General features: G+C 45.5%; 1 protein-coding gene across 1 annotated transcript in view; it reads right to left on the bottom strand.

Annotated features, from left to right (window-relative positions):
- The window catches only part of LAMB4 (laminin subunit beta 4), a 225,831-nt gene that overhangs the window by 183,680 nt on the left and 17,473 nt on the right, over nucleotides 1-24,678 (bottom strand). Inside the window, exons 4-6 of the mRNA XM_075343475.1 lie at nucleotides 23,302-23,375; nucleotides 22,101-22,289; nucleotides 15,827-15,890 (exon numbers count right to left, since the gene is read on the bottom strand). Coding sequence (XP_075199590.1) covers nucleotides 15,827-15,890; nucleotides 22,101-22,289; nucleotides 23,302-23,375 — 327 coding nt within the window. The remainder of the gene's footprint in view (nucleotides 1-15,826; nucleotides 15,891-22,100; nucleotides 22,290-23,301; nucleotides 23,376-24,678) is intronic.

Here is a 24,678-nt window from a genome sequence, read left to right as displayed (position 1 = left end):
TTACTGGAACCGGAACAGTTGGACTAATGGTCGGACCACTCTGCGGTGGGAAGGTTATTTCCTTAGTTTCCCAATCGATGACCGGATTCATAGACCGTAGCCACGGAATACCTAAAATAATCGGAAAATGAGGAGAAGAAATTATCATGAAAACAAGGGTCTCCTGCTGACCTGGCTTCATCACGCATTCTAGCGGTACTGTTTCCCGATCCACTGGTCCAGAGCTTAACGGAGATCCGTCTACCGTCTCCATGGTAACCGGTGAGGATCTTTGCTGAGTCCGGATACCGTGTTTCCTGGCAAAAGAGGAGTCCATGAAATTTCCCCCTGCCCCAGAATCTATCATTGCAGAGGTAGGTATTAGATGCCCCTCCCACCGGATCTGAATGGGGAGCGAGCAATGGGTATATTTCCCTTCTGAGTCCTTCGGTGAGGTTGACATTACAGTCAAGGGAAATACCGCATCCAAGTGCCCACTTGCCTCAGAGATATCGGACTCTGCGTCCGTGTTGTCACACTCTGCCATGGCTGCCAATACCTTATTTGGGCGATTCGGACGTTTCGGGCAGTCGATCAAGAAATGATCCGATTGACCGCAATAGAAACACAAACGCTCACGGAGCCGGTGTTCGCGACGTTCGTTGGTCTCTCGCTTTTGCAGAGAGTCCACTTGCATAGGAACGTCCTCGGCCTCCCATGGTGTCCTGAGAGCGGGTTCTCTAGAAGGAAACGCAAAGTTGTTTACACGGTTTACAGCTGCCCATTTTTCCTGTCTACGCTCCGTCAAGCGGGTATCAATACGCACACAGTGCTGGAGAAACAGTTCAAAATCCCCTGGAGATTCGGAACGAGCTAACTCGTCCTTGATGGTACCGGACAAACCTTTTCTGAATACAGACAATAATGCATTGTTTCCCCAGTCGGTGTCTACCACTAACCTCTTGAACTCAGTGGCGTATTCAACGACAGAACGCTTTCCCTGACGTAAGGAAAGGAGAGCCGATTCAGCGGTAGCACGGCGATTCGGATCATCAAACATTTGCGCCATTGCGTTCAGAAAGTCATCCAGGTGATTTAAACGGATGTCCCGATTCTCTATCATAGGATTAGCCCAAGCCAGTGCTCGTGAGGTTAATAACATGATTATACATAACACTTTGGACCGGTCAGAACGGTAATAATCAGCATGTACATCAAAAAACAGTATACATTGGTTCACAAATCCACGAAACTGACTACGATCACCATTGAAACGGAATGGGGGTAACCTAGGCATACCGGCAGCTGATACGGACGTAGTGGGGACGGCTTCCTGAGCCTCCACTCTGACTTGCAAATCCTGAATAGCCGGACCCAGTACCTGGTGATCGTGGCCCAGCTGTGCCTCCACATCTCTGAGTTTAGTTTGCACCGCCTCCATCTCCTGCTGCAAGGAGTTGATCATGGAAAAGAGCTGATCTACTCGTGTCTCAGTCATTGCCCCAGCGAAATCCTCTTAGGGCCTGAGTATAATGTAATACTACTGTATGTTCTGAGGATTTCGATTGCGTTAGGGCAATGACAACAGAGACGAGTTCTTGGTACAAGATGTTATATAATATGTCACCACGGTAGATACACAACGGGAATAAACACAGTAAAACAACACACAAAACGGAGCGAAGGGGATTCCCGGGGCCACGCACCGGACTCCCCCAGGGAGACCACCAGAGCGAACCCCTGTACAGGGACTGTCCGGCAATCAACCCCGGAAGGCCTAAATGTGCGGCAGCCGGTACACAAGGGGCAAGTGGTATAGTCCAGGAGTGTCCGTACGGGATGATTGTCCAGAGTGGTTACGAACCGGGCAGAGTGCTGATCAAAGACGGCAGACGGAGTCCGGGCACAGCTTGAAGAAAACCGGGTATGGTCCAGAGTCGGTCGGTAGAGTTTCAGGAGAATCCAAGGCAATCAGGAAGTAGAAACAGCAAAGCAGGAGCACACAGCAAGCAGTATACTCAGGCACTGGACTGGGCTGAGAGGCGGCCTTTTAAGCAGCTGGACAGGAAGTAGGGCAACAGAACCTTAAACTCCATGTTAACTGAGGGCAAGCTCATTCAAAAGAGAACTGGAAAACCTGGAAACCTGACAAAGAATAACAATGCTGATGCGCTGTCCAGAATGCCTCACTTACCCGAGTCTGGAGAAGACCTGGATGAACTCGAAGAGATAGAGTTACCGGCTTTCCATCACCAAGGTGTTTCCCAGTGTGAGCATGCTGTGGGAGTGAAGCGCTCAAGCCAGCACGAGGTCTCGGTCAACCCATTACTCCACCATAATTGGGAAGAAACACAGAATGATGACCCGGCCGTGCGATTGGTCAAAGAGAAGCTAGCGCAAGCTGAGACCCATCTTGGCCCAGACGCTCCAGAGGAAGCCCAGCAGCTGTGGAAGGAGAGGGGACGACTGTTCACCTACCAAGGCAAGCTCTGCAAGAGATATGTCAACTGGCGAACAAATGAACTTGTCTGGCAGATAGTGGTTCCGCAGAGGGATGCTCCAATGGTCCTAGCAGCGTATCATGATAACGCAGGACACTTCGGGTGGAAGAAGTTGGAGGCCCTACTCCGTGATCGGTTCTATTGGGTGCACATGAGAAAGATGATCGAGAAGTGGTGCCGAGACTGTGGCCCGTGTAACCTGAGGCGGAAGGATGATGCCAGCCAAAGGTCTCCCCTACAGCCAATTGTCACGAAGCAGCCCCTGGAGTTGGTGGCCCTGGACCACGTGAAGCTAACACCAAGCCGGTCAGGCTATGTGTACGCCCTCACCATTGTGGACCATTACTCTCGTTTCCTGGTAGTAGTGCCTGTGAAGGACCAGACAGCCAGGACAGCAGCTAGAGCGTTCCAGGCATCCTTTTGTCGACCTCACGGCTATCCGGAAAGGGTACTGACTGATCAGGGTCCTGCATTCGAGGCTGAAGTGTTCCAAGAGTTCTGTAACATGTACGGTTGTAAGAAAATCCGAACCACACCGTACCACCCCCAAACCAATGGACTGTGCGAGAAAATGAACCATGTGGTTATTGATATGCTGAAGACCCTACCGCTGGAGGAAAGGAACCAATGGCCAGAAAAGTTACCAGATCTGGTAGACCTGTACAACCATATCCCAGTGAATTCGACCAACTGCAGCCCCGCTTACCTGATGCGAGCCAGGCCTGGCAAGTTGCCTGTAGACTTTGAGATGGGGACTGTGTCGCCTGAGGCGGTTCAAGAAATAGAGGATTGGGATACAGAACGGCAGCAGCGGTACCGTAAGGTCCAGGAGTGCGTAGAGAGGAGCCTGTCTCAAGCAAGAACGAGACAAGAGCAGCATTACAATCAAACAGCCCCAGCAACTCCCTTAGCACCTGGAGAACAAGTCCTCAAGAAGAAGCGGAGGACGCATAAATTGGATGATCAGTGGGAAAACGAGCCCTACACCATTATCCCCTCCAACTTTGACAATAGTAAGGTATGCCTCATAAGCAAGGATGAAGGCAAGACCTATCAAGCAATTTCCCGAGACCGCCTAAAAGCGTGCCCTGAACGGTGCAGAATCCAAAGAGAAATGGAAGGAGTACAAGGAAGTCCCCAAAGTCAAGAGAAAGAAGGGGAGATGATTCAAACCATCCTTGGAAAGTTCCCCAAAACTTGGACCCGAATAAACAATGCTATAGTGGTACCAGTTTTGACGTTTCCGCAGTTGGTCGAGCCAGAAACAGAAAAGGTTCCGGATCCACCTAAAGAACCGTCCGCGCCAGCACGAGATGACACGCCAGCAGTGGAACAGGAGGATCAACCCCCTGTCAGTGGTGAACCTGTCATACCCTTGGCGACTCTTAGCCCACAAAGGCAACCATCACGCTTACCTATTGGGGTTAGGCCCACCTGTAGTGCTGAGATAGAAGACGCACCACGTAGTCAGGGGCAAACACCAGAGCTACGTAGGTCCCAGCGCAGCACTCGGGGACAACCCCCTCCAAGGTATAGAGAGTCAACTGTATAAGGAAAAAAGAAGGAGTATTTATTAGAATGTACATAGTTATGCAAAATGTCTGTAATGTTGTGTACAAAATGTTTTTCTTTTCTTTGATTGCGAAAATGGACAATTGGGCCACTGGACTATGGGTGGCCAACACCTAAATTGTTCATAGTTAGCACCAGTGTGCTCGACACCCCTGAAGAAAAACCCGTCCGGCGTGCATAGAGTGGGGTCATCAATGCTCTGACGCACGCCCAGAGCCTACGTTGGGGGTTTGATCGCGGCGGGTCCCCCATGGAGCAGTGTAATGGACACCCGGCAGGGAGCCACACTGGACTCTTATAGTAATGTTTAAGTTTGTAACGTTAAAGTAATTGCGCCTCCCATAATGGGATGAAATGTTCTAACATGTCATGTTTGTTTCTACAGTCCGGGAGTACTGAATTTAACTAAGGGGGAGTGTGGCGCCCCAGGACCTGGTCGCCACAACAGCATTGCCCTCCCAAAGGGTTAATGCTGAGCCTGGAGGTAATTGGGAGATCTATTGGCCAGTAAGTTAACACTCAACACAATTCTCCCTCCGGCCAGCAGAGGGAGCTCTGAACCTGGAACTTCAGGGAGGATTCCTTAAGTCTGGCTGAAGGGAGGAAGTAGTGGTTAGTCTGGAGACAGGAGTGAAAGAGTGCAGACGCAGGGTAGTGCTGCCTTGTGAAACTGGGGCCTAGAGCTTGGATAGCTTGGCCCAGTGAAGCAAGGGGAGCAGAGAGGCACAGCAGAGACTCGGACATCGGAGTCTGTGGTTGCCAGGGCATAAAATCCATCCCTGGTAGCTGAATCCGGAGGGCAGGAGAGCTGTAAGCCCCCTGTCCCAGAAGCAATCTGAAGGTACAACTGCATCCCAAGGGTCTGGTGTGGGCTCCAGCAGAGAAGCACCAGAGAGGGCCTGCGCAGTCTACCACACAGAAAAGGGGACGAACAACAAGTCCCAGCAGCAAGAGGGCAATTGCAAACCTAAAGTGCAGTGTCCTAAAACAGCAGAGAAAGATTAAGGAGTAGGCCTCATACTCAACTGGCCAAAGATCACCCCAGGCACTTCCAGGCCGGCCGGGCCATCTTTACCATCTGTGACGGTCTCCCTGGACTAAGTTTCTGCCGAGTAAAAGAGGAGAAGGTAAAGAGACTACTGTTTGTGCCTGTTTCTTTCATTGCTTGTCGGCCCTGCACCGTGTTAGTCACACAGCACCATAGACTTCCACAAGCACCAACTGTGCCCCGGGCATTGCTCCACCTGTGGGGAGCAGTACCACCATTGCTGCTATAACATCATCCCGGTGGCCTCACACAGCAGCGGCGGCTTAATAGCCGCATACCACAGGTGGCGTCACGAATACAAACTTAAAGTCATCCGCCACATATTCAACTGACACCCACCAGGGCCACGGAGCCAGGCCCAGCCACCACTGACTACCACCGGACTAGTCCGGCCCGGCACCGGGTGTCCCATAGCCCTGGGGTGGGCGAGTCACTATCATTTCTTTAGCTTTCATCTCATATAACCAGTGTGGGTGGACAGGCAGTACAGCAGATATGTCAGCACTATTAGAGGAGAACTACAGCTGCAGATGTGTTTGTAATGAGACAAGGTTCTGCTGTTCTGCCTATCCCCCTACAATGTCTGGCTGTAAGATGGAAGCAAAAAAAGTTTTATTTTATTAATCAACAGCAGAACTGATAGCACTATGATAGGACAACTGCAGCTGTAATAAAACAATGATCAGTTCTTGTAAGTAGGATTAGAACTGTCAGTCATTACAGTATAATTCTCACACTCTTCACACCCCCTTCACTTAAAATAAGCTCTGAAGCAGATTCCGTCCCAAAGATCTTAACAGCTAATTTACATATTAAGGAATATATTGATTACTCTGGAATAGAACATCGGATCGCACATATCAAGATATATTTTTTTTCAACTTTCTATGATCTACATGCACATATAAATGACTTAGTAATGTTGATCTGCTGACAGACTCCCCTTAACAGTGTCCACTATATGCAGTGGGGGAAATAGGTATTTGATCCCTTGCTGATTTTATAAGTGTGCCCACTGACAAAGACATGAACAGTCTATAATTTTAAGGGTAGGTGAAATTTAACAGTGAGAGATAGACTATCCAAAATAAAATCCAAAAAATCACATTGTATAAATTATAGAAATGTATTTGCATTTTGCAGAGAGAAATAATTATTTTATCCTCTACCAACCATTAAGAGTTCTGGCTTCAGACCACCTAGATGCCCCTAATCAACTCGTTAGCTGCATTAAAGATAGCTGTCTTAAATTGTCTCCTGTATAAATGACTCCTGTCCACAGACTCAATTATTCAGTCAGACTCTAACATGGACAAGACCAAAAAGCTTTCTAAGGATGTCAGGGACAAGATCATAGACCTGCACAAGACCAATGGCTACAAAACCATAAGTAAGACGCTGGGTGAGAAGGAGACAACTGTTGATGCAATAGTAAGAAAATGGAAGAAATACAAATTGAGTGTCAATCAACATTGATCTGGTGGTTCCATGCAAAATCTCATGTGGTATCCAGGATTATGAGGAAGGAGAGAGATCAGCCTACAACTACATGGGATGAACGTGTTAATGATGTCAAGGCAGCTGTGACCACTGTCACCAAGAAAACCATTGGTAACACATTACACTGTAAGGGATTAAAATCCTGCATTGCCCGCAAAGTCCCATTGCTCAAGAAGGCACATCTGCAGGCCAGTCTAAAGTCTGCCAATGAACACCTGGATGATTCTGGGAGTGATTGGGAGAAGGTGCTGTGGTCAGATGACACTAAAATTGAGATCTTTTGTGTTAACTCAACTTGCCGTGTTTGGAGGAAGAGAAATGCTGCCTATGACCCAAAGATCATCATCCCCACTGTCAAGCATGGAGGTGAAAACATTATGTTTTGGGGGTGTTTCTCTGATAAGGGCACAGGACTATTTAACCGCATCAATGGGCCAAAGGATGGAGCCATGTACCGTAAAATCCTGAGTGACAACCCCCTTCCCTCTGCCAGGACATTAAAAATGGGTCGTGGCTGCACTTTCCAGCATGACAATGACCCAAAACATACAGCCAAGGCAACAAAGGAGTGGCTCAAAAAGAAGCACATTAAGGTCATGGAGTGGCCTAGCGAGTCTCCAGACCTTAATGTCATAGAAAATGGAGAGAGCTGAGGCTCCGAGTTGCCAAGCAACACCCTCAAAATCTTAATGTTTTAGAGATGATCTGCAAAGAGGAGTGGACCAAAATTTCTCCTGACATGTGTGCAAACCTCATCATCAACTACAAAAAACGTCTGACTGCTGTGCTTGCCAACAAGGGTTTTGCCACAAAGTATTAATTCTTGTTTGCCAGAGGGATCAAATGCTTATTTCTCTCTACAAAATGTAAATTAATTTATATAATTTATACAATGTGACTTTCTGGATTTTATTTTGGATAGTCTATCTCTCACTGTTAAAATTAACCTACCATTAAAATTATAGACTGTTCATGTCTTAGTCAGTGGGCAAACTTACAAAATCAGCAAGGGATCAAATAGCTATTCCCCCTACTGTATATTGTGGACAGTGTTAAGGGGTGTCTGTCAGCCGATCAACCCCACTGTAAGACTCAGTAAGCCAAATTATGCTATACTATGTGTAACTATACCAATACTAGTCTATATCATAACTGATATACAGCTAGGTCCAGAAATATTTGGACAGTGACTGAATCTTCATGATTTGTGCTCTGCGGGTCACTATTTTTGATTTGACATGAAACAACTGAGATTGAAGTGGAGACTTTCAAGTTTAATTCAAAGGGTTGAACAAAAATATATGGGGAAACATTTAGGAATTGCAACCATTTTTCTACAAAGTCTCCTTATTTAAGAGGCTCAAAATATCTGGCCACATTAACGTTACAATAAATAAAATGTTCATTTTTAATTTTTAATACTTTTGCAGAAAATACTAATTAATGGTTTGCACCTTGTAGTGAACCCTCTATTTTCTCTCATGAAATCTTCTCTTTATCATAGCCTAAAGGCTGATTTACACGTGTCGATGTATCGTGCGATCGCATGTGTGATCGCACCCGCCCCCATCGTTTGTGCGTCACGGCCAATTTGTTGCCCGTGTTGCACAAAGTCGTTAACACCCGTCACATGTACTTACCTTCCAAGCGACCTCGCTGTAGGTGGCGAACATCTTCTTCCTGGAGGGGGAGGGACGTTCGGCGTCACCGCGACGTCACACAGCGGCCGCCCAATCGAAGCGGAGGGGCGGAGATGAGTGGGACGTAACATCCTGCCCACCTCCTTCCTTCCGCATTGCCGGCGGGACGCAGGTAAGCTGTGTTCCTCGTCCCCGGAGTGTCACACGGAGCGATGTGTGGTGCCTCAGGGACGACGAACAACCTGCATCCTGTAATTGACCGACATTTAGAGAATGAACAACGTGTCAACGATGAACGAGAAGGTGAGTATTTCTGCTCGTTCACCGTCGCACGTAGCTGTCACACGCTATGATATGTCAAACGATGCCCTTTATATACTGTGACGTATCAACCGGCTGTATTACAAAGGGCCGGTATGTTTTGCAGAAGCATGGGTGTTCTGCAATGTGAAGTTGGCTGGGACCTGTGGTTCCACAGGATTGCATTACATGCAGAGCCATGGAAGGGTGTGTGATGCTGATTACACACTCTGTACCACCTGTGGGTGTGGCTCCAGGGGTTAAAGCAATCCTGTCTCTGAACCTAGGTGGAGTGTGTCTAGGGCAGTCTAGATAGAGACTGACTCTAGACTTCCAGTGTGTGTGCTGGAGACGGGGAGAGCAGAAGCAGGGTGTTTTGCTCTGCTCAAGAGACCTTCTCCTGAAGGAAGGGGCTTTTAGGTCCATGTGCACAGCCTGGCTGGAGCCAGGGGAACTTGGTAAGGACACTAGCCGCCTTCAGAGAAAGGTAACCCGGATTGGACTTTAAGGATAAAGCCAAGTACTGACAAGGGTCAGTGACACGTGTGAGGAAGTCCAAGAGTGTGTGGACTGTATATTATATGTTGGACTTTGAGGATAAGGCCAAGTACTGACAAGGGTCAGTGACACGTGTGAGGAAGTCCAAGAGTGTGTGGACTTTATGTTATGTGTTGGACTTTGAGGATAAAGCCAAGGCATGGCATCTTTCTGTTATGGGACCTAGCATGGTTTATTTGAGCTGTTAATAAACCATATGGTCTGTTAAAGAGACAAATTGTTCCGGTGTGCGTTAATCCCGATACCTGACGTGTGGCCCCCATACACTCGGGACCCCACATCGTTACATATGGTGGAGAATGCGGGAAAGCATTCTGGTTGCTAAGGGCAACGGCCTAGGACGTATTGCTGTGGATTGGCGGGTCCACGAAAATTTTGTCTGCGCACTCAAGCAGCTGGTGGTGGATCGGCGGGTCCAAGAACAGTGACAGCGTTCTCAAGCACCTGGCGGTGAATCAGCAGGTCGGCGGGGTTCCGTGCTGCAGTGGCGAGAGTCCAGCGACTGGAGGTTCCAGGCCAGCCCGGAATTGCGGAGCCCTGTTTGGTGAGCAGTGATACACCACCGGCTGGAGATCCTGGTTGTATGGGCGGTACAACCCAGAAAGGTTAGTGGTTCTCTAACCCCCCCTGTCTTTGACCACCGGGTATTACCCATTGGAGCGCCCCTCCTGTTCCTCTTTTCATTGCAGCATGAAGGGGCTCCTGAGCCAGCAGCACCCACAGCAGGTGCCAGGAGGTCCAGTGACAACAGTGGGGGCTGAAAGCCAAAAAGAGGGAATGGTCCATCCAGACGTTGTGGAAGAGCTGTACCAGTTCCTGGTCCGGGGACAGCAGGAGCTGTCAGAGTGTAGTGATGTCGCAGCCATGAACCAGTTTGAACGTTCCCTTTGGGGCCCCGTATGGACACTGGGTGCCCAGGGAGATAAGGGCGAACGGTGTGAACTGGGGGCTAAGGACATTGCATGGAAACCGCAAAAGGGGGCGGAGTCCCAGAAGGGGGTGGTTACCAAAAAGGGGGAGGAGTCCCAGAAGGGAATGGTTGCCCAAAAGGGGGCGGAGTCCCAGAAGGGGGTGGTTACCCAACAAGGGGCGGCACCTCAGAAAGCGCTGATAACCCACAAGGGGGTGGAGCTTTCACAAGCCGAACAGGAGGACTATAGCAAGGGGCAATGGGGTTCGCCTTACCTATGTCCTACCTGCGGTATAGGCTATCCATCCGATGTGAGGCCACAGGAGTGCTCCGTGGACTTGAATGGACTACGTGTGTCTGGTCTGTTAGACCCGGGGAGCCGGCTGACCTTAGTGAGACCCATGCCCAATCTTCATTTTATGGATGGAAGGACAATAGAAGGAAGCTGTGTGCAGGGGACCACTAAAGAATATCCTCTGGCCAGAGTGATGGTTCAGACGCCCGACCGTATGGGGCGCCCAGACGTGGGTGTGGTTCGGGATTTGATCTATCCAGTTATCATAGGACAGGACTTTGAGTTGTTTAAGGACTTATGGAAGACAGAGGCCAGGACCGATTGCACAGGAATGAGTCGGCCCCCGCCTAAGACAGCCTGTTTACCGTATGAGGGGATACCGATCCCCTGTGGTATATTGAGGTACAGAGAGGAGATGGCACCTCCAAATAAAGACTGTCCTGAGTTAGGGGTGACCAATGGACATAGAGGGTCTCCCCAAGTTAGTGACGTGACGTCTCCAAAGGGAAGTGACAGTCTGACTACTAAAACCCAAGTAGTTCCAGAGGAGGAGACTGACACCTGGTTAAGCGGGGATATGTTAGTCCAGGACACCAGGGGGAGTGATTATGACTCCAGTAAAGACACTGACTCTAGAAAGGTGACAAACGAGTACAGTGAGGTACAGGTGGGCGAGAAGGGTAAAACTTCCTCCCGACGCCAAGACGTAATAAGCGCCGAGAGGGGGCCCAGTGTATGCTGTCTGAGGGTGCAGAGAAAGTGACATGCCTGGGTAATGAAGAAATGGTACCAGGAACAACTGCTATGGTAGGGTCAGATGGTGATATCCTACAAAAGAAAGAGGAATCAGAGACGGAACTGACACATTGTAACGACAGAAATCAGCAGGGTGAAAACGCAGAAAATGAGCCAACCAAGGACGTAATGGGGGTGGTCCCTATGATTTCCCCGGGTGAAGCTGATAGTCTGTCAAGCGAGAGCGGTATAGGAAATGGAATCCTGGAGAGTGAGGGGGGAGGAATAATCCCCAACAGTCAGGGTGAGCAGACTGGTGAACTACCTGGTGCTGGGGTGGATGACAGCGAATTCAGCCCCAAATCTCTAAAAGAAACAGAGTGCCATGTTGAAGGGTGTGACACCCAGGCTGAGGGTGACACGGCAGAGACCCCAGAGGAAGTTGAAGGTAATGCAGTGAAAACCCAAGAAACAGCTGGCGCTGAAGTGAAGAGAGCCTCTGAGGAGGTGAAGTCTGGACCAGAGGTCTCATCCAGGACTGAGAGCCTGCCTGACCTACTTGGTAACACCAAGATGGAGGATATAGAGAAGGTCGTGGGTAAGAAGAGTGAGAAAGCCAAAGGTTCTGAAGCTGAGGCGGGTACACTGGCAAGCGGTGACGTGCTGCCAGAGAAACCGATAAATCGGGACAACAGTGGTCCGTGCGATGAAGCCATGGAGAAGGAGCCGACCACAGAGTTGAAATCTGAATTCTCTCCCGCTTCTGAGCAAGCTGACGAGCCACCTATCTGTGAGGCGGCTGAAGGTGAAGCAGCTGAGACCCAAGAGAGGGGTGACTATGACAAAGTTGCACCCCATGGAAAGGCCGGAGGTGTAGAGGTGGAAGAGGCCTCGGAAATAGTGTGTCGTAGACCAGAGAGGTCCGCAGGTGAAGACTCATTCAAGAGGATGAGCAATGGCTATCTGAAACACGAAACACTTCTTAGCCAGGCTACTGAGAGTCGAGTAAGGGAGTTGGAGAAAGAAGTGGCTGAGCTTCGAAGTCACTTGGCAGAGTACCAGTCCAGGTCCCAGGTAGCCTTGGAACAGATGGAGCAGTGAGTGTCGATCCTGACCAAACTTGTTGAAGCAGGGGAGGCCCAAAGAGAGCTGACTCTGGAAGCGAAACTGGACAAGCAGGTGGAAGCGGCAGGGATGAATGAGACTTCTGTAGTCAAGTGCATGGTGGATATACCTGAGGACTTAAGAGAAGCGTGTGCCATCGAGTGCATGCATGACGACTTTAAGAGAGCTGTGCAAGCATGTGAGGTCTACTGTACCCCAGAGGCTGGACAGTTAGTGATATTGTCCACCAGTGAAATTACTGGGCAGCGGGTGGCTACTCTAAAGGACATGCACTTCAGATGTGTTTGTATGAAGTGGCAGGTCCAACTGCAAAATGAGGAAGCCACTAGACAGCTAGAGTATAAAAGGAAAGCGCAGAGTCTGACGGAAGATATCGTCCAAGTACCTTGGGCTCTGGTGGGGAGAGTCATTGGAAAAACCGGACGAGTCATGCAAGACATGGTGAATAAGTCGGGATTAGTGAGATTAAGAATCCCTGCTGCTAACGAGAGCAAGATACCCAGGGAAGCTGGTATGGTTCCGTTCGTCTGTGTCGGGACTGTAGAGAGTCTTGGAAACATTCGAAGCCTTCTTGGATATCAGGTACACCATGTACGTGACATGGAGCGGTTGAGGCAAGAAAACCTGAAAATTGAGGAGCAGCTTCGCCAACTGTTTGGGGGACAGCAGCCGTCTTCTCCCCGTTGTTCAGGGGAAAGAAGTGGAAGATGGCGTGTCGGTCCAGTAGTTAAGACACGCGATAAAAGGAATCGCCGACAGAGAAGTAACCTACGATGTACTGTAGATAGTGGCCACTATGAGCTTAGAGTTCCCGACAGTAGCTCTGGGGGTACACGAGTAAGCCTAGGTTCAGACAAGACTGTAGGTTTGACTGAGGACGTGTCTCTCTACTATGGTAACCCTGGGAGGGGGTCAGGGAGAGAACGGTCCGGAAAGGGGACGTCCTTTAACCCTAGGTTGACATGACAGGGTTTGGTGACAGTGTCGGGCGATGTCTCAGGGACTTATGCTCTTGGGCACCTTGGACGGCCCTCTCGACTGGTGGGGCATGGCGGCGGGAATACCCTGTCTTGCAGCCCCAGGTCGTTGGCAAGTGTTCTCCCCTACGGGTTTGAACAGAGGGGGAGAGTATGTGACGTATCAACCGGCTGTATTACAAAGGGCCGGTATGTTTTGCAGAAGCATGGGTGTTCTGCAATGTGAAGTTGGCTGGGACCTGTGGTTCCACAGGATTGCATTACATGCAGAGCCATGGAAAGGTGTGTGATGCTGATTACACACTCCGTACCACCTGTGGGTGTGGCTCCAGGGGTTAAAGCAATCCTGTTTCTGAACCTAGGTGGAGTGTGTCTAGGGCAGTCTAGATAGAGACTGACTCTAGACTTACAGTGTGTGTGCTGCAGATGGGGAGTGCAGAAGCAGGGTGTTTTGCTCTGCTCAAGAGACCTTCTCCTGAAGGAAGGGGCTTTTAGGTCCATGTGCACAGCCTGGCTGGAGCCAGGGGAACTTGGTAAGGACACTAGCCGCCTTCAGAGGAAGGTAACCCGGATTGGACTTTAAGGATAAAGCCAAGTACTGACAAGGGTCAGTGACACGTGTGCGGAAGTCCAAGAGTGTGTGGACTGTATATTATATGTTGGACTTTGAGGATAAAGCCAAGTACTGACAAGGGTCAGTGACACGTGTGAGGAAGTCCAAGAGTGTGTGGACTTTATGTTATGTGTTGGACTTTGAGGATAAAGCCAAGGCATGGCATCTTTCTGTTATGGGACCTAGCATGGTTTATTTGAGCTGTTAATAAACCATATGGTCTGTTAAAGAGACAAATTGTTCCGGTGTGCGTTAATCCCGATACCTGACGTGTGGCCCCCATACACTCGGGGCCTTACATCGTTACAATACTGATTCATCTACTTCCTGGAGAGTGTTCTTCAATTGAGTGGATGTTGTGAAGGGGTTTTTCTTCACCATGGAAATGATTCTGTGATCATCCACCCTTGTTATTTTTCATGGATGTCCCGATCTTTTTGAGTTTCTTTTTTTTCAGCCTAATGATGGTCTGTTTCTCTTCCATTGTTAGCTCCTTTGACCACATGTTGTAGGTTCACAGCAACTGCTTCCAAATGCAAATGCAATACCAGGAAAGCTGAGAGTCTGCACTCTAAGCCAATATTGATTATATAGCTGTATGTGGAATATGCTTAGGTAAACAGCTTAAATGCCAATACTTGTGTCACTGACCATATGTTTCTGGACCTAATATACACACACACGATGAGTGCAGCACAGTTTTCAAATAAAAGTTGCAAATAAAGACTAATCAAAGGAGGCTCAAAATAAAAATAACTACTTCTTAAAATTAAAAATATTAAAACTCAATGCATTTATGATGCAATACATTAATAGCTTTCCTCTAAATTTGTGTAGCTTTGTACCAAGTTCCTACAGTGAATAATGTGTCCTAAACACAACATGGTGAGAAAAGTTTATGTTTATAAAAGTTTTCATTTACAAAATAATAACATTTAAAGAGTAATTGTCACTTTAATTTTTATTTCATAAATGAGTAGAACACATGAAAGTAAGAAACTTTGTATTTGCATCCTAGATTCATTTTTCATTCTGAAAATTCTCAATTCATTTGTTCAATGAAGATAGATTTTAAATTACTGAGATAGGATATGGTAGCTGGTGATCAGAAACTTCTATGGAGAGGGTAGGGCTGATGAAGAGGAGGGAGGAGCTGGAAGCAGAGTTTATCCCTATGCACTACCCCTCCCAATTATCCTTTCCTATATCATAATGGGAAAGTCTTCACTGATACAGATTTTACCTCAGAATTGAGAATTTTGATAATGACTGATCAATGGCAGAGATAGAAGCAGATTTGTCTGATAAGATATTTACCAAATTGCTTATTTTCACGAGTATTACTGAAAATGACAGTTACACTTTAAGAACTCTTTCACACGTCTGTGAAAATCACACACGTTTTCACGGATGTGTCAAAGGTGCGTATTGCCCTCGGTGAGCAGTGTGTATGGCACACGTGTTTTCTCCATGTGTTATCCGTGATAACACACGGAGAACGGGAACTTTCTACTCACCTGTCCCTGGCTTTGCTGTCCGTAGTGCTGATCTTAGGTCTCCCGTCCTGCCGACTCCCCGCTTCTGCTGCTTCCAGCCGCAGTGAAGTGAATATGCCATGAGCATAATGAGCAGCGGTCTGAAGCAAGTGACAGCAGCGGCAGAGACTGCAGGGCTGGAGAAGGTAAGTAAAGTTTTGTTTTTTTTCTCGCAGACACATGTGTTTTCTCCGGTGCGTGTCACATAGAACACATCCATGTGGTCCATTTGTGTTACGTGTGACCCGTTTGCGTTCCGTGTGACACCCGTGATGCCGGAGAAAACCGGACATGTCTACGTGTGGAGCACATGGGCTCATGTATGCTTCACACGTACACACGGTCCATGGCAGAATACGCACGTAAACGCAGACCCATTGATTTTAATGGGTGCCCGTGTCTCCGTGAGAAAACTGACCAAACACGTACCGGAGGCACACATGTGTGAAAGAGGCCTAAGTAATATTTGCTTATCTTTGAAAATTGAAATAAACACCTTATTTATTTCTGTTTATTTTAAATTATAACATTTTCATACCTTGTATGTAGGGATCATATGGATCATCAATATCAAAACTGGGATCTAGAGCCTTCAAAACCACCTAGAAAACATAGCATAATTCTCTTTAGGGACACCAGAGTACTGAGGGACGCTATAATGTTATATAGTTTGTTTTCTGTTTAATTTGAATTAAGTCAAACTGTCAGTAGGTCAAAAGCAGTTTTTGGTCTTCCTAAATAAAAGTAAATGGTAATCCAGCACCCGTAGTCCAGTCTTCAGTGAAAATTAAGACATCCTTTATTCACAAAACATGTTAAAAACATACTTAAAATCATAACATCCTTACGCATTTCAGGTCATAGAGACCCTTACTCATAGGTAAATAAGGGTCTCTATGACCTGAAACGCGTGAGGCTGTTCAAACGTATGTTTTTAACATGTTTTGTGAATAAAGGATGTCTTAATTTGCACTGAAGACTGGACTATGGGTGCTGGATTACCATTTACTCTTATTTAGACTGACTTCTGCAGGGGTGGACCGCCCCTTTTCTTTATCCGTGCACCCTAGGGGGTTTGGATCACATGGCTATGGTAAGCTGAAATTTACTCCCTTTCACTTGAAGTTTTTGGTCTTATATTCCTGCTGTTCCCCTTTTTTTTGTTGTTATAAAATCCCCCACATAGTTCCTGAAATATTGGCACTGTCATGGTCTTTGCCAAGGGGACAGTGCTCACATGATCCCGTGGGGCGTGTCTTTAGGCTGCTCTGCAATATTACCCTTTGACTAACACCCCATTAGTAAAAACCATAAAAATGTGTACTGTATAAATGAAGACTCATGTGCTGGTATACATCTTGGAGACAATTATTTATATGGTTGCTATAGTACTTATTTACCACTACTAGTATATGTTGTACATAATAGTGATGAATCCTTGAAGAATGGTGAGGTCTTTAACACATCGAAATATTGAAAGCTTTCTTTTTCTATTGTGCCCATGTGCTTATGTGGATCCACATGAACATAATGTGTTAATTTAAGTGTTTTATTTGCTTTGGCAGCCAATGTCGACACCATGGAATGGCAAATGTGCAAGCAAAGTATGAAAGTAGGAGGTACAGCACAAAAAAAATATATTGCATTGAGCGAATCGAATCCGGACAAATTCTTGTCAATATTTTAAGGATTTGCTAAAACTGCCTAATTCAAACAATTGACAGTTTACTTTCTAGCCATTGTCATTTTACACCTTAAAGAAGTTTGAATCCCCCAGAGAAGGAATCACATGACCCTTGGCACAGCTACGCAGGCTTCCTTATAATGCCTTGCAGCCATCACATCATATAGTACCATATAGACCCCACTAGAGCTTCTCATACAGCCAGATCATATCTCATACTTTGCACTGACGAGGGACAAACATCCCGAAACACGGTGTCTGCAAATTGAGGTTCTGATCTGTTGTAAATCCTAATGCCGGCGTCACACGGTACAATATATCGGGCGATATGTCGTCGGGGTCACGTCGTTAGTGACGCACATCCGACATCGTCAGAGATATCATCCGAATGACTGTGAACGAGCAAAAAAACTCACCTTATCGTTGCTCATTGACATGGCGTTCATTTTCAAAATGTCGGACCCCCTTCTGTGCTCCGGTTGTTCATCGGTCCCGGGGCAGCACACGTCGCTCCGTGTGACACCTCAGGAATGACAAACACAGCTTACCTGCGTCCCGCCGGCAATGCGGAAGGAAGGAGGTGGGCGGGATGTTTACGTCCCGCTCATCTTCGCCCCTCCGCTTCTATTGGCCGGCTGCCGTGTGACGTTGCTGTGATGCCGAACGTCCCTCCCCCTTCAGGAAGAGGATGTTCGCCGCCCACAGCGACGCCGTTCGGGAGGTAAGTGCATGTGACAGGGGGTTAGCGACTTTGTGCGCCACGGGCAACTAATTGCCCGTGACGCACAAACGACGGGTGCGGGTACGATCGTCCCGTGTGACGCCGGCCTAAGTCTTATGAAAAGGCTCGTTAAAGGGCCACTTTTGTGTTTTAGAATTGCTACTTCCAATAGGTGGCACTAGAGTTTTTCTCCATCCTCCCTGAAGAGACATTTTAAATATTTCTCAGAGGGGCATTGCAGCTGTAAGACTCCTCACCGACAACCACACTGGCTTGTCAGGTCACCGCAAGGAGAAAAGCTTTTCCCTTAGACCCCATCTTAGCTTCTCACACAGCCAGATCATATCTCATACTTTGCACTGATGAGAGGCAATCACCCCAAAACACTGTGTCTGCAAATTGAGGTTCTGATCTGGCATAAATCCTAGCTCTTATGAAAAGTCTCGTTAAAGAGTCACTTTTGACTTTTAGGATTGCCACTTCCAATAGGTGGCACTAGAGTTCGTCTCCTTCCTCCCTGAAGAGACAATTTGAATACCACATAGTATCGCACAGCTAATCAGGAGGATCAGGATATGCAGCATTTTTGGTGTGATTCTGGATAGTGAGACAATATCACAGCTCACAGATTAGCCATAAAGATAGGACAAGAAAACCATAAAACTTTGATAAACAAAACATTTGTGACAGCACAGATGTGAAGTAATTAGTGTGTTAGGAAAAAAGAGTAACACAGATTTAATTGATATGGAGATAGTGATAAGAGAGCAGATCAAGTCTGTATCACCCAGGAAAGGTCACATAGCTTTCTTGATCAATTTGCTTTTTTGGGGGCCAATTCATCAAAACCATTACACCAGAAAAGTGGTGTGAGAGCTTTGAAAATTAGTTTTTTTCCACACAAATTTGAATCAGTTCCGACAAAATGGGTGGAGCACTGGAGGAGCCATGGTGTAATAGGGCGTGAACATGTTCGCCCCATCCAATTCAAAATTTCCAGCATGTTACATGGCAGAAGTTCTACTCAATTCCTTCATTGGAGTCTTATTTTTGGCTTGGTGCATGCCAGCAACTCCAAAGATGCACCAAAGATCATTAAGTGATGTGCGTCTCTTTATGAATTTGACACCCTGTACTTCAGCAAGACCGGTAAACTGTGAGCATGTACTAAGCCACTTTTGAAGAATTCGCCACAAAGTGCTGGTGCAATTTAATCACACATGGATTTCATATCTGAGGCAATTTGAGTACTTTTGATTTATGGTAAATTGATTTGCCTTATATTGAATTTCCTGGGAAAATTTGGAGAAGCCGGTGAATTTTAATCTCAAAAGGTTTGCTCATCTGTACTGTATGCCATCCATACAGTATATGTGTGAGTATAAATAAGAAAAAGATATCCTGGAATCAACAGAAAGTAACAAAAAGATCATTTATAGGAATATATAGGAATGACTCAAACAAATTATCTTTTTTTTTCAAGTTTTTTTTACTCTTTATAGGCCAACTAAATATGTAACTTTACATTAGCTATACATTACACTAGGATTGTGTTTGTGGGAAATCACCTCTCCTTCTTGGTAATGTTGAAACATTTACTGTATATTGTAAAAATTGAAAGGTATGAGATAAAGAATCACAGCTCGTATGCTTATCTATTCGGAAAGGGTAAATACAGTTAGGTCCAGAAATATTTGGACAGTGACACAAGTTTTGTTATTTTAGCTGTTTACAAAAACATGTTCAGAAATACAATTATATATATAATATGGGCTGAAAGTGCACACTCCCAGCTGCAATATGAGAGTTTTCACATCCAAATCGGAGAAAGGGTTTAGGAATCATAGCTCTGTAATGTATAGCCTCCTCTTTTTCAAGGGACCAAAAGTAATTGGACAAGGGACTCTAAGGGCTGCAATTAACTCTGAAGGCGTCTCCCTCGTTAACCTGTAATCAATGAAGTAGTTAAAAGGTCTGGGGTTGATTACAGGTGTGTGGTTTTGCATTTGGAAGCTGTTGCTGTGACCAGACAACATGCGGTCTAAGGAACTCTCAATTGAGGTGAAGCAGAACATCCTGAGGCTGAAAAAAAGAAAAAATCCATCAGAGAGATAGCAGACATGCTTGGAGTAGCAAAATCAACAGTCGGGTACATTCTGAGAAAAAAGGAATTGACTGGTGAGCTTGGGAACTCAAAAAGGCCTGGGCGTCCACGGATGACAACAGTGGTGGATGATCGCCGCATACTTTCTTTGGTGAAGAAGAACCCGTTCACAACATCAACTGAAGTCCAGAACACTCTCAGTGAAGTAGGTGTATCTGTCTCTAAGTCAACAGTAAAGAGAAGACTCCATGAAAGTAAATACAAAGGGTTCACATCTAGATGCAAACCATTCATCAATTCCAAAAATAGACAGGCCAGAGTTAAATTTGCTGAAAAACCCCTCATGAAGCCAGCTCAGTTCTGGAAAAGTATTCTATGGACAGATGAGACAAAGATCAACCTGTATCAGAATGATGGGAAGAAAAAAGTTTGGAGAAGAAAGGGAACGGCACATGATCCAAGGCACACCACATCCTCTGTAAAACATGGTGGAGGCAATGTGATGGCATGGGCATGCATGGCTTTCAATGGCACTGGGTCACTTGTGTTTATTGATGACATAACAGCAGACAAGAGTAGCCGGATGAATTCTGAAGTGTACCGGGATATACTTTCAGCCCAGATTCAGCCAAATGCCGCAAAATTGATCGGACGGCGCTTCATAGTACAGATGGACAATGACCCCAAGCATACAGCCAAAGCTACCCAGGAGTTCATGAGTGCAAAAAGGTGGAACATTCTGCAATGGCCAAGTCAATCACCAGATCTTAACCCAATTGAGCATGCATTTCACTTGCTCAAATCCAGACTTAAGACGGAAAGACCCACGAACAAGCAAGACCTGAAGGCTGCGGCTGTAAAGGCCTGGCAAAGCATTAAGAAGGAGGAAACCCAGCGTTTGGTGATGTCCATGGGTTCCAGACTTAAGGCAGTGATTGCCTCCAAAGGATTCGCAACAAAATATTGAAAATAAAAATATTTTGTTTGGGTTTGGTTTATTTGTCCAATTACTTTTGACCTCCTAAAATGTGGAGTGTTTGTAAAGAAATGTGTACAATTCCTACAATTTCTATCAGATATTTTTGTTCAAACCTTCAAATTAAACGTTACAATCTGCACTTGAATTCTGTTGTAGAGGTTTCATTTCAAATCCAATGTGGTGGCATGCAGAGCCCAACTCGCGAAAATTGTGTCACTGTCCAAATATTTCTGGACCTAACTGTATTTATAACGTTTATTATTGATTGCAATATATATTTTTAATTTTTTAAATATATGATGATATATACAGTAATCTTGACGCTTTTTTTTATTTTTTTTATGCTTATTTTGTTTTACATTTTTACCTACTTTATTGAACATGTTTTTACTTTTTTCCTTAGTTCCACTATGGAACCTGAATATTTTACATTTTGATCGCTGGTCTAATACACTGCATTAATAAAGCATTACAGTGCATCAGATCTATCAGTTTAACGCAGACCCATGTCTGTTTGACCCTGCTTATGGCATGGCCTACCAGGCCACTATAGCTCACAGGACCTTTGGCCATTGTATGGCCTCAGGTTGCCATAGCTAATTAAAAATAAAGAAAGAAAAACAAAACATGTTTGGTAACATGCGCCACAAAAATCTATCAAAATATAAAAGTAAATACCCATATGGTAAATTCTATTAAATGAAAAAAAAAATCAAAACCATAGCTATATAAAAAATTCAATAAAAGCAATCAAAACTTCACCCAACCCACCATGCAAAGAAACAAGGTCTCACACAGGTCCATTGATTTAAAAATAAAAAGGTTACAGATCTCAAAAAGATGTCGATACAAATTTTATTTTTTTACAAGTTTCCAATTTTTTTTTTCTTGCAAGTTTGTTATTGCTGTAATTGTAGTGACCTGAAAAATCATGCTGCCCGAAAATGAACACTGTAAAAAAAGAACCCAAAAACTATTGTGAAAATGTATTTTTTCACTGTTTATCTGCAATTGGATTTTCGTTTTAGAGTAAATAATTTGGTAAAGTAAACAGTCCCTCAAAATTACAACTTGTCCCTCAAAAACAAAAACAGGTCATAGGAATAAATAAAAAGTTATGACTTTGGAAGAACTGTAGGAAAAACCAAAACCACTCAGTCATGAAGGAGTTGAAGGCATAAAACTAGTTTATAGACAAAGAGTTCCTTAAAATCAGGATTTAGTTAAGAAAAAGTTAAATTTATTCTTTGCATTATTCCTCTTTTTGGGATTAAGAATATATTTCAAAATATAGTGTATACCCATCTCTGTGGGTTATTATTACCTCTCCTTCTGAGGAAGGCTCCACGTCTGAATATCTTGAATCACAGACAATGTCTCCAATTTCATCGGCATGACCTTCGGGAATGTGAGGAAAATCTGAATCACAATTTTGTGCAAAATATCTGAACACTTTCCATGTGTTCCCAAAATCACGAGATCGCTCAACTAGCATTGCAGCAGGACGAAATGTCTGGAGAAACAACAGAGCAAACAAGTAAATAACAGCAATAACAGAGCAAAAGCATCCGAAATGCTAGACTGTTAGACCTCATTCACATGCACATATTTTCAGTTGGTGAAATTAACAGTCTACATAACGATAGTACTCTGACCAATAACAGTCAGCGTGCTACTGATCGTGAGCAACTTCCGCAATTATCCTTGAAAAACAATCTCGGCATGTACTTATCTTGTCTATTGTGCAGATGAGACCTCGCTATTTTTAAATGGCAGATAGCCTATGCTCCTGTCTGCCGATGAGAGCACAAAGCTAGACAAAAGGGTGCTTTACACGCTGCGACATCGCTAACGATATATCGTCGGGGTTTGTGACGCACATCCAGCGTCGTTAGCGACATTGCAGCGTGTAACAGCTAGGAGCGACGATCAACGATCGCAAAAACGTAAAAAATCGTTGACACGTCGCTCCTTTTCATAATATCGTTAGTGGTGCATGCCGCTGGTTGTTCCTCGTTCCTGCGGCATCACACATCGCTATGTGTGACACCGCAGGAACGACGAACATCTCCTTACCTGCGTCCACCGGCAATGAGGATGGAAGGAGGTGGGCGACATGTTCCAGCCGCTCATCTCCGCCCCTCCTCTGCTATTGGGTGGCCGTTTTGTGACGTCGCTGTGACACCAAACGCACCTCCCCCTTGAAGGAGGGATTGTTCGGCAGCAACAGTGACATTGCAGAACAGGTATGTGCGTGTGATGCTGCCGTAGCGATAATGTTCACTACGGCAGCGATCACCACATATCGCACGAACGACGGGGGCGGGTGCTATCGCTCGCGACATCGCTAGCAATCGCTAGCGATGTCGCAGCATGTAAAGCACCTTTTAGTCTACAAAAAATCTAAAATGCAAATTTTATTGAATGGATCACATTTTTAACATATTAACAATTAGTGGTGAATTAAAATCTTTCATTTCAATTCAGGATTATTTTCACAAGAAATACATTTAAAGATATATTACCTTAAAGGTCATCACAAGATGGCTGAACTGAAATAATGTTTCTAGGTCGAGTCGCATGCTGACCCGGTCAACTCCTAAGGAAAAAAAATTGGTTAAGATAATCTAAAACATTTTGTCTTAGAGCATGCTTAAAGTGAGAGGATTACTAAAGAGTATTATACAGATTAGCATAATTAAATTCCCATTGTAGGCAAACAATATATGTGTACAGTATATTTGTGTACAGAGTCTCATTATGTTTGGCTCCGAATGATGCGCTAGGGCTTATTTTCAGGGAATGACATATTACTTTGTTTTCTTTGATGAAGGGTCCTGCTGTATTTTTTAAAGTGAATCTGTCAGTTTATTTTTGCATTCTATACTAATGACTAATATCCTGAAAAAGAGGTATTTTGCAGCCTTTTCAGGATATGTATCTTTTATTGCTGTATGTTGCCACTTTGTGTGCTGTAAACACAAGAAAGTTTATAGTCGCCCTCTGGCTGTTAATGCAAAATGAATATTCACGTCTTCCCCAGCCCATAATCCTGCCCATCTCTGTGCACCAGCGTCAGCGATTGAGTGCTGTCAGACTGCAATATTTACTTTCCTGACCTGAGCGTAACAGCGTGAATCATAGGTGTCACGGAGCATTAGTCGTGGGTGAAGGATTGAGGGCAGACTCGCCGGCAAGTGTGTGGAAGTATGTTTGTCCACACTGATGTCAGCTGGAAAGGATCGGATGACGACTCATACTCACAAGGAGACCAACAGTTCTTTTCAAGCAACACTTTACTCAACATTTTATTCTTTGCAACAACTTCACACTCCAGCTAGAGGGTACATCTTTTTCAGCACATTACAATTTTGGAAGGCATGTTCAAACACAGTCTAGGCTCCCACTGGGTTGCTTCAGATCTTACTGGCCCTGTGAGTGCCAGTACAATCCAGCTCAGCATTACAGTATAGTTTGTGACAATCATCTTCCATTCCCATAGTCCCACCTTCAATCTCCTTAAGGGTCCCATCATGAAAGCTTTGCACTCCTGTATTTCTATAGGGAAAATGCTTGGGTCATTGACTATGTTCACACATCAGTTAAGATTAACAAGGTGCCTTGACAGTTAAGGGATCTGGCCCCTAGAGTACTGTCCTGAGGATTGGGCTCTTGTTTCAACACTGTTCACACTCCATGTCTATATCAACATTCGAGGTTCACGCCAGCTTTCCTTCCGTCTTCTCTCCTTCTCCTTTATTAACACAGACCACCCACTGAATTTGACCTTCAAGACTGACTGACTATACATTCCTTTTAATGGCTAACTGAAAAGATGGTAATAATTGCAAGCTTTCGAGACTACTCAGACCTGAGTAGTCTCGAAAGCTTGCAATTATTAC

Source organism: Anomaloglossus baeobatrachus, chromosome 4 (assembly GCF_048569485.1).
Source record: "Anomaloglossus baeobatrachus isolate aAnoBae1 chromosome 4, aAnoBae1.hap1, whole genome shotgun sequence".
Lineage (NCBI taxonomy): Eukaryota > Metazoa > Chordata > Amphibia > Anura > Aromobatidae > Anomaloglossus > Anomaloglossus baeobatrachus.
Note: the sequence above shows the minus strand (reverse complement) of the source record. Positions and strands in the feature narration are given on the sequence as shown.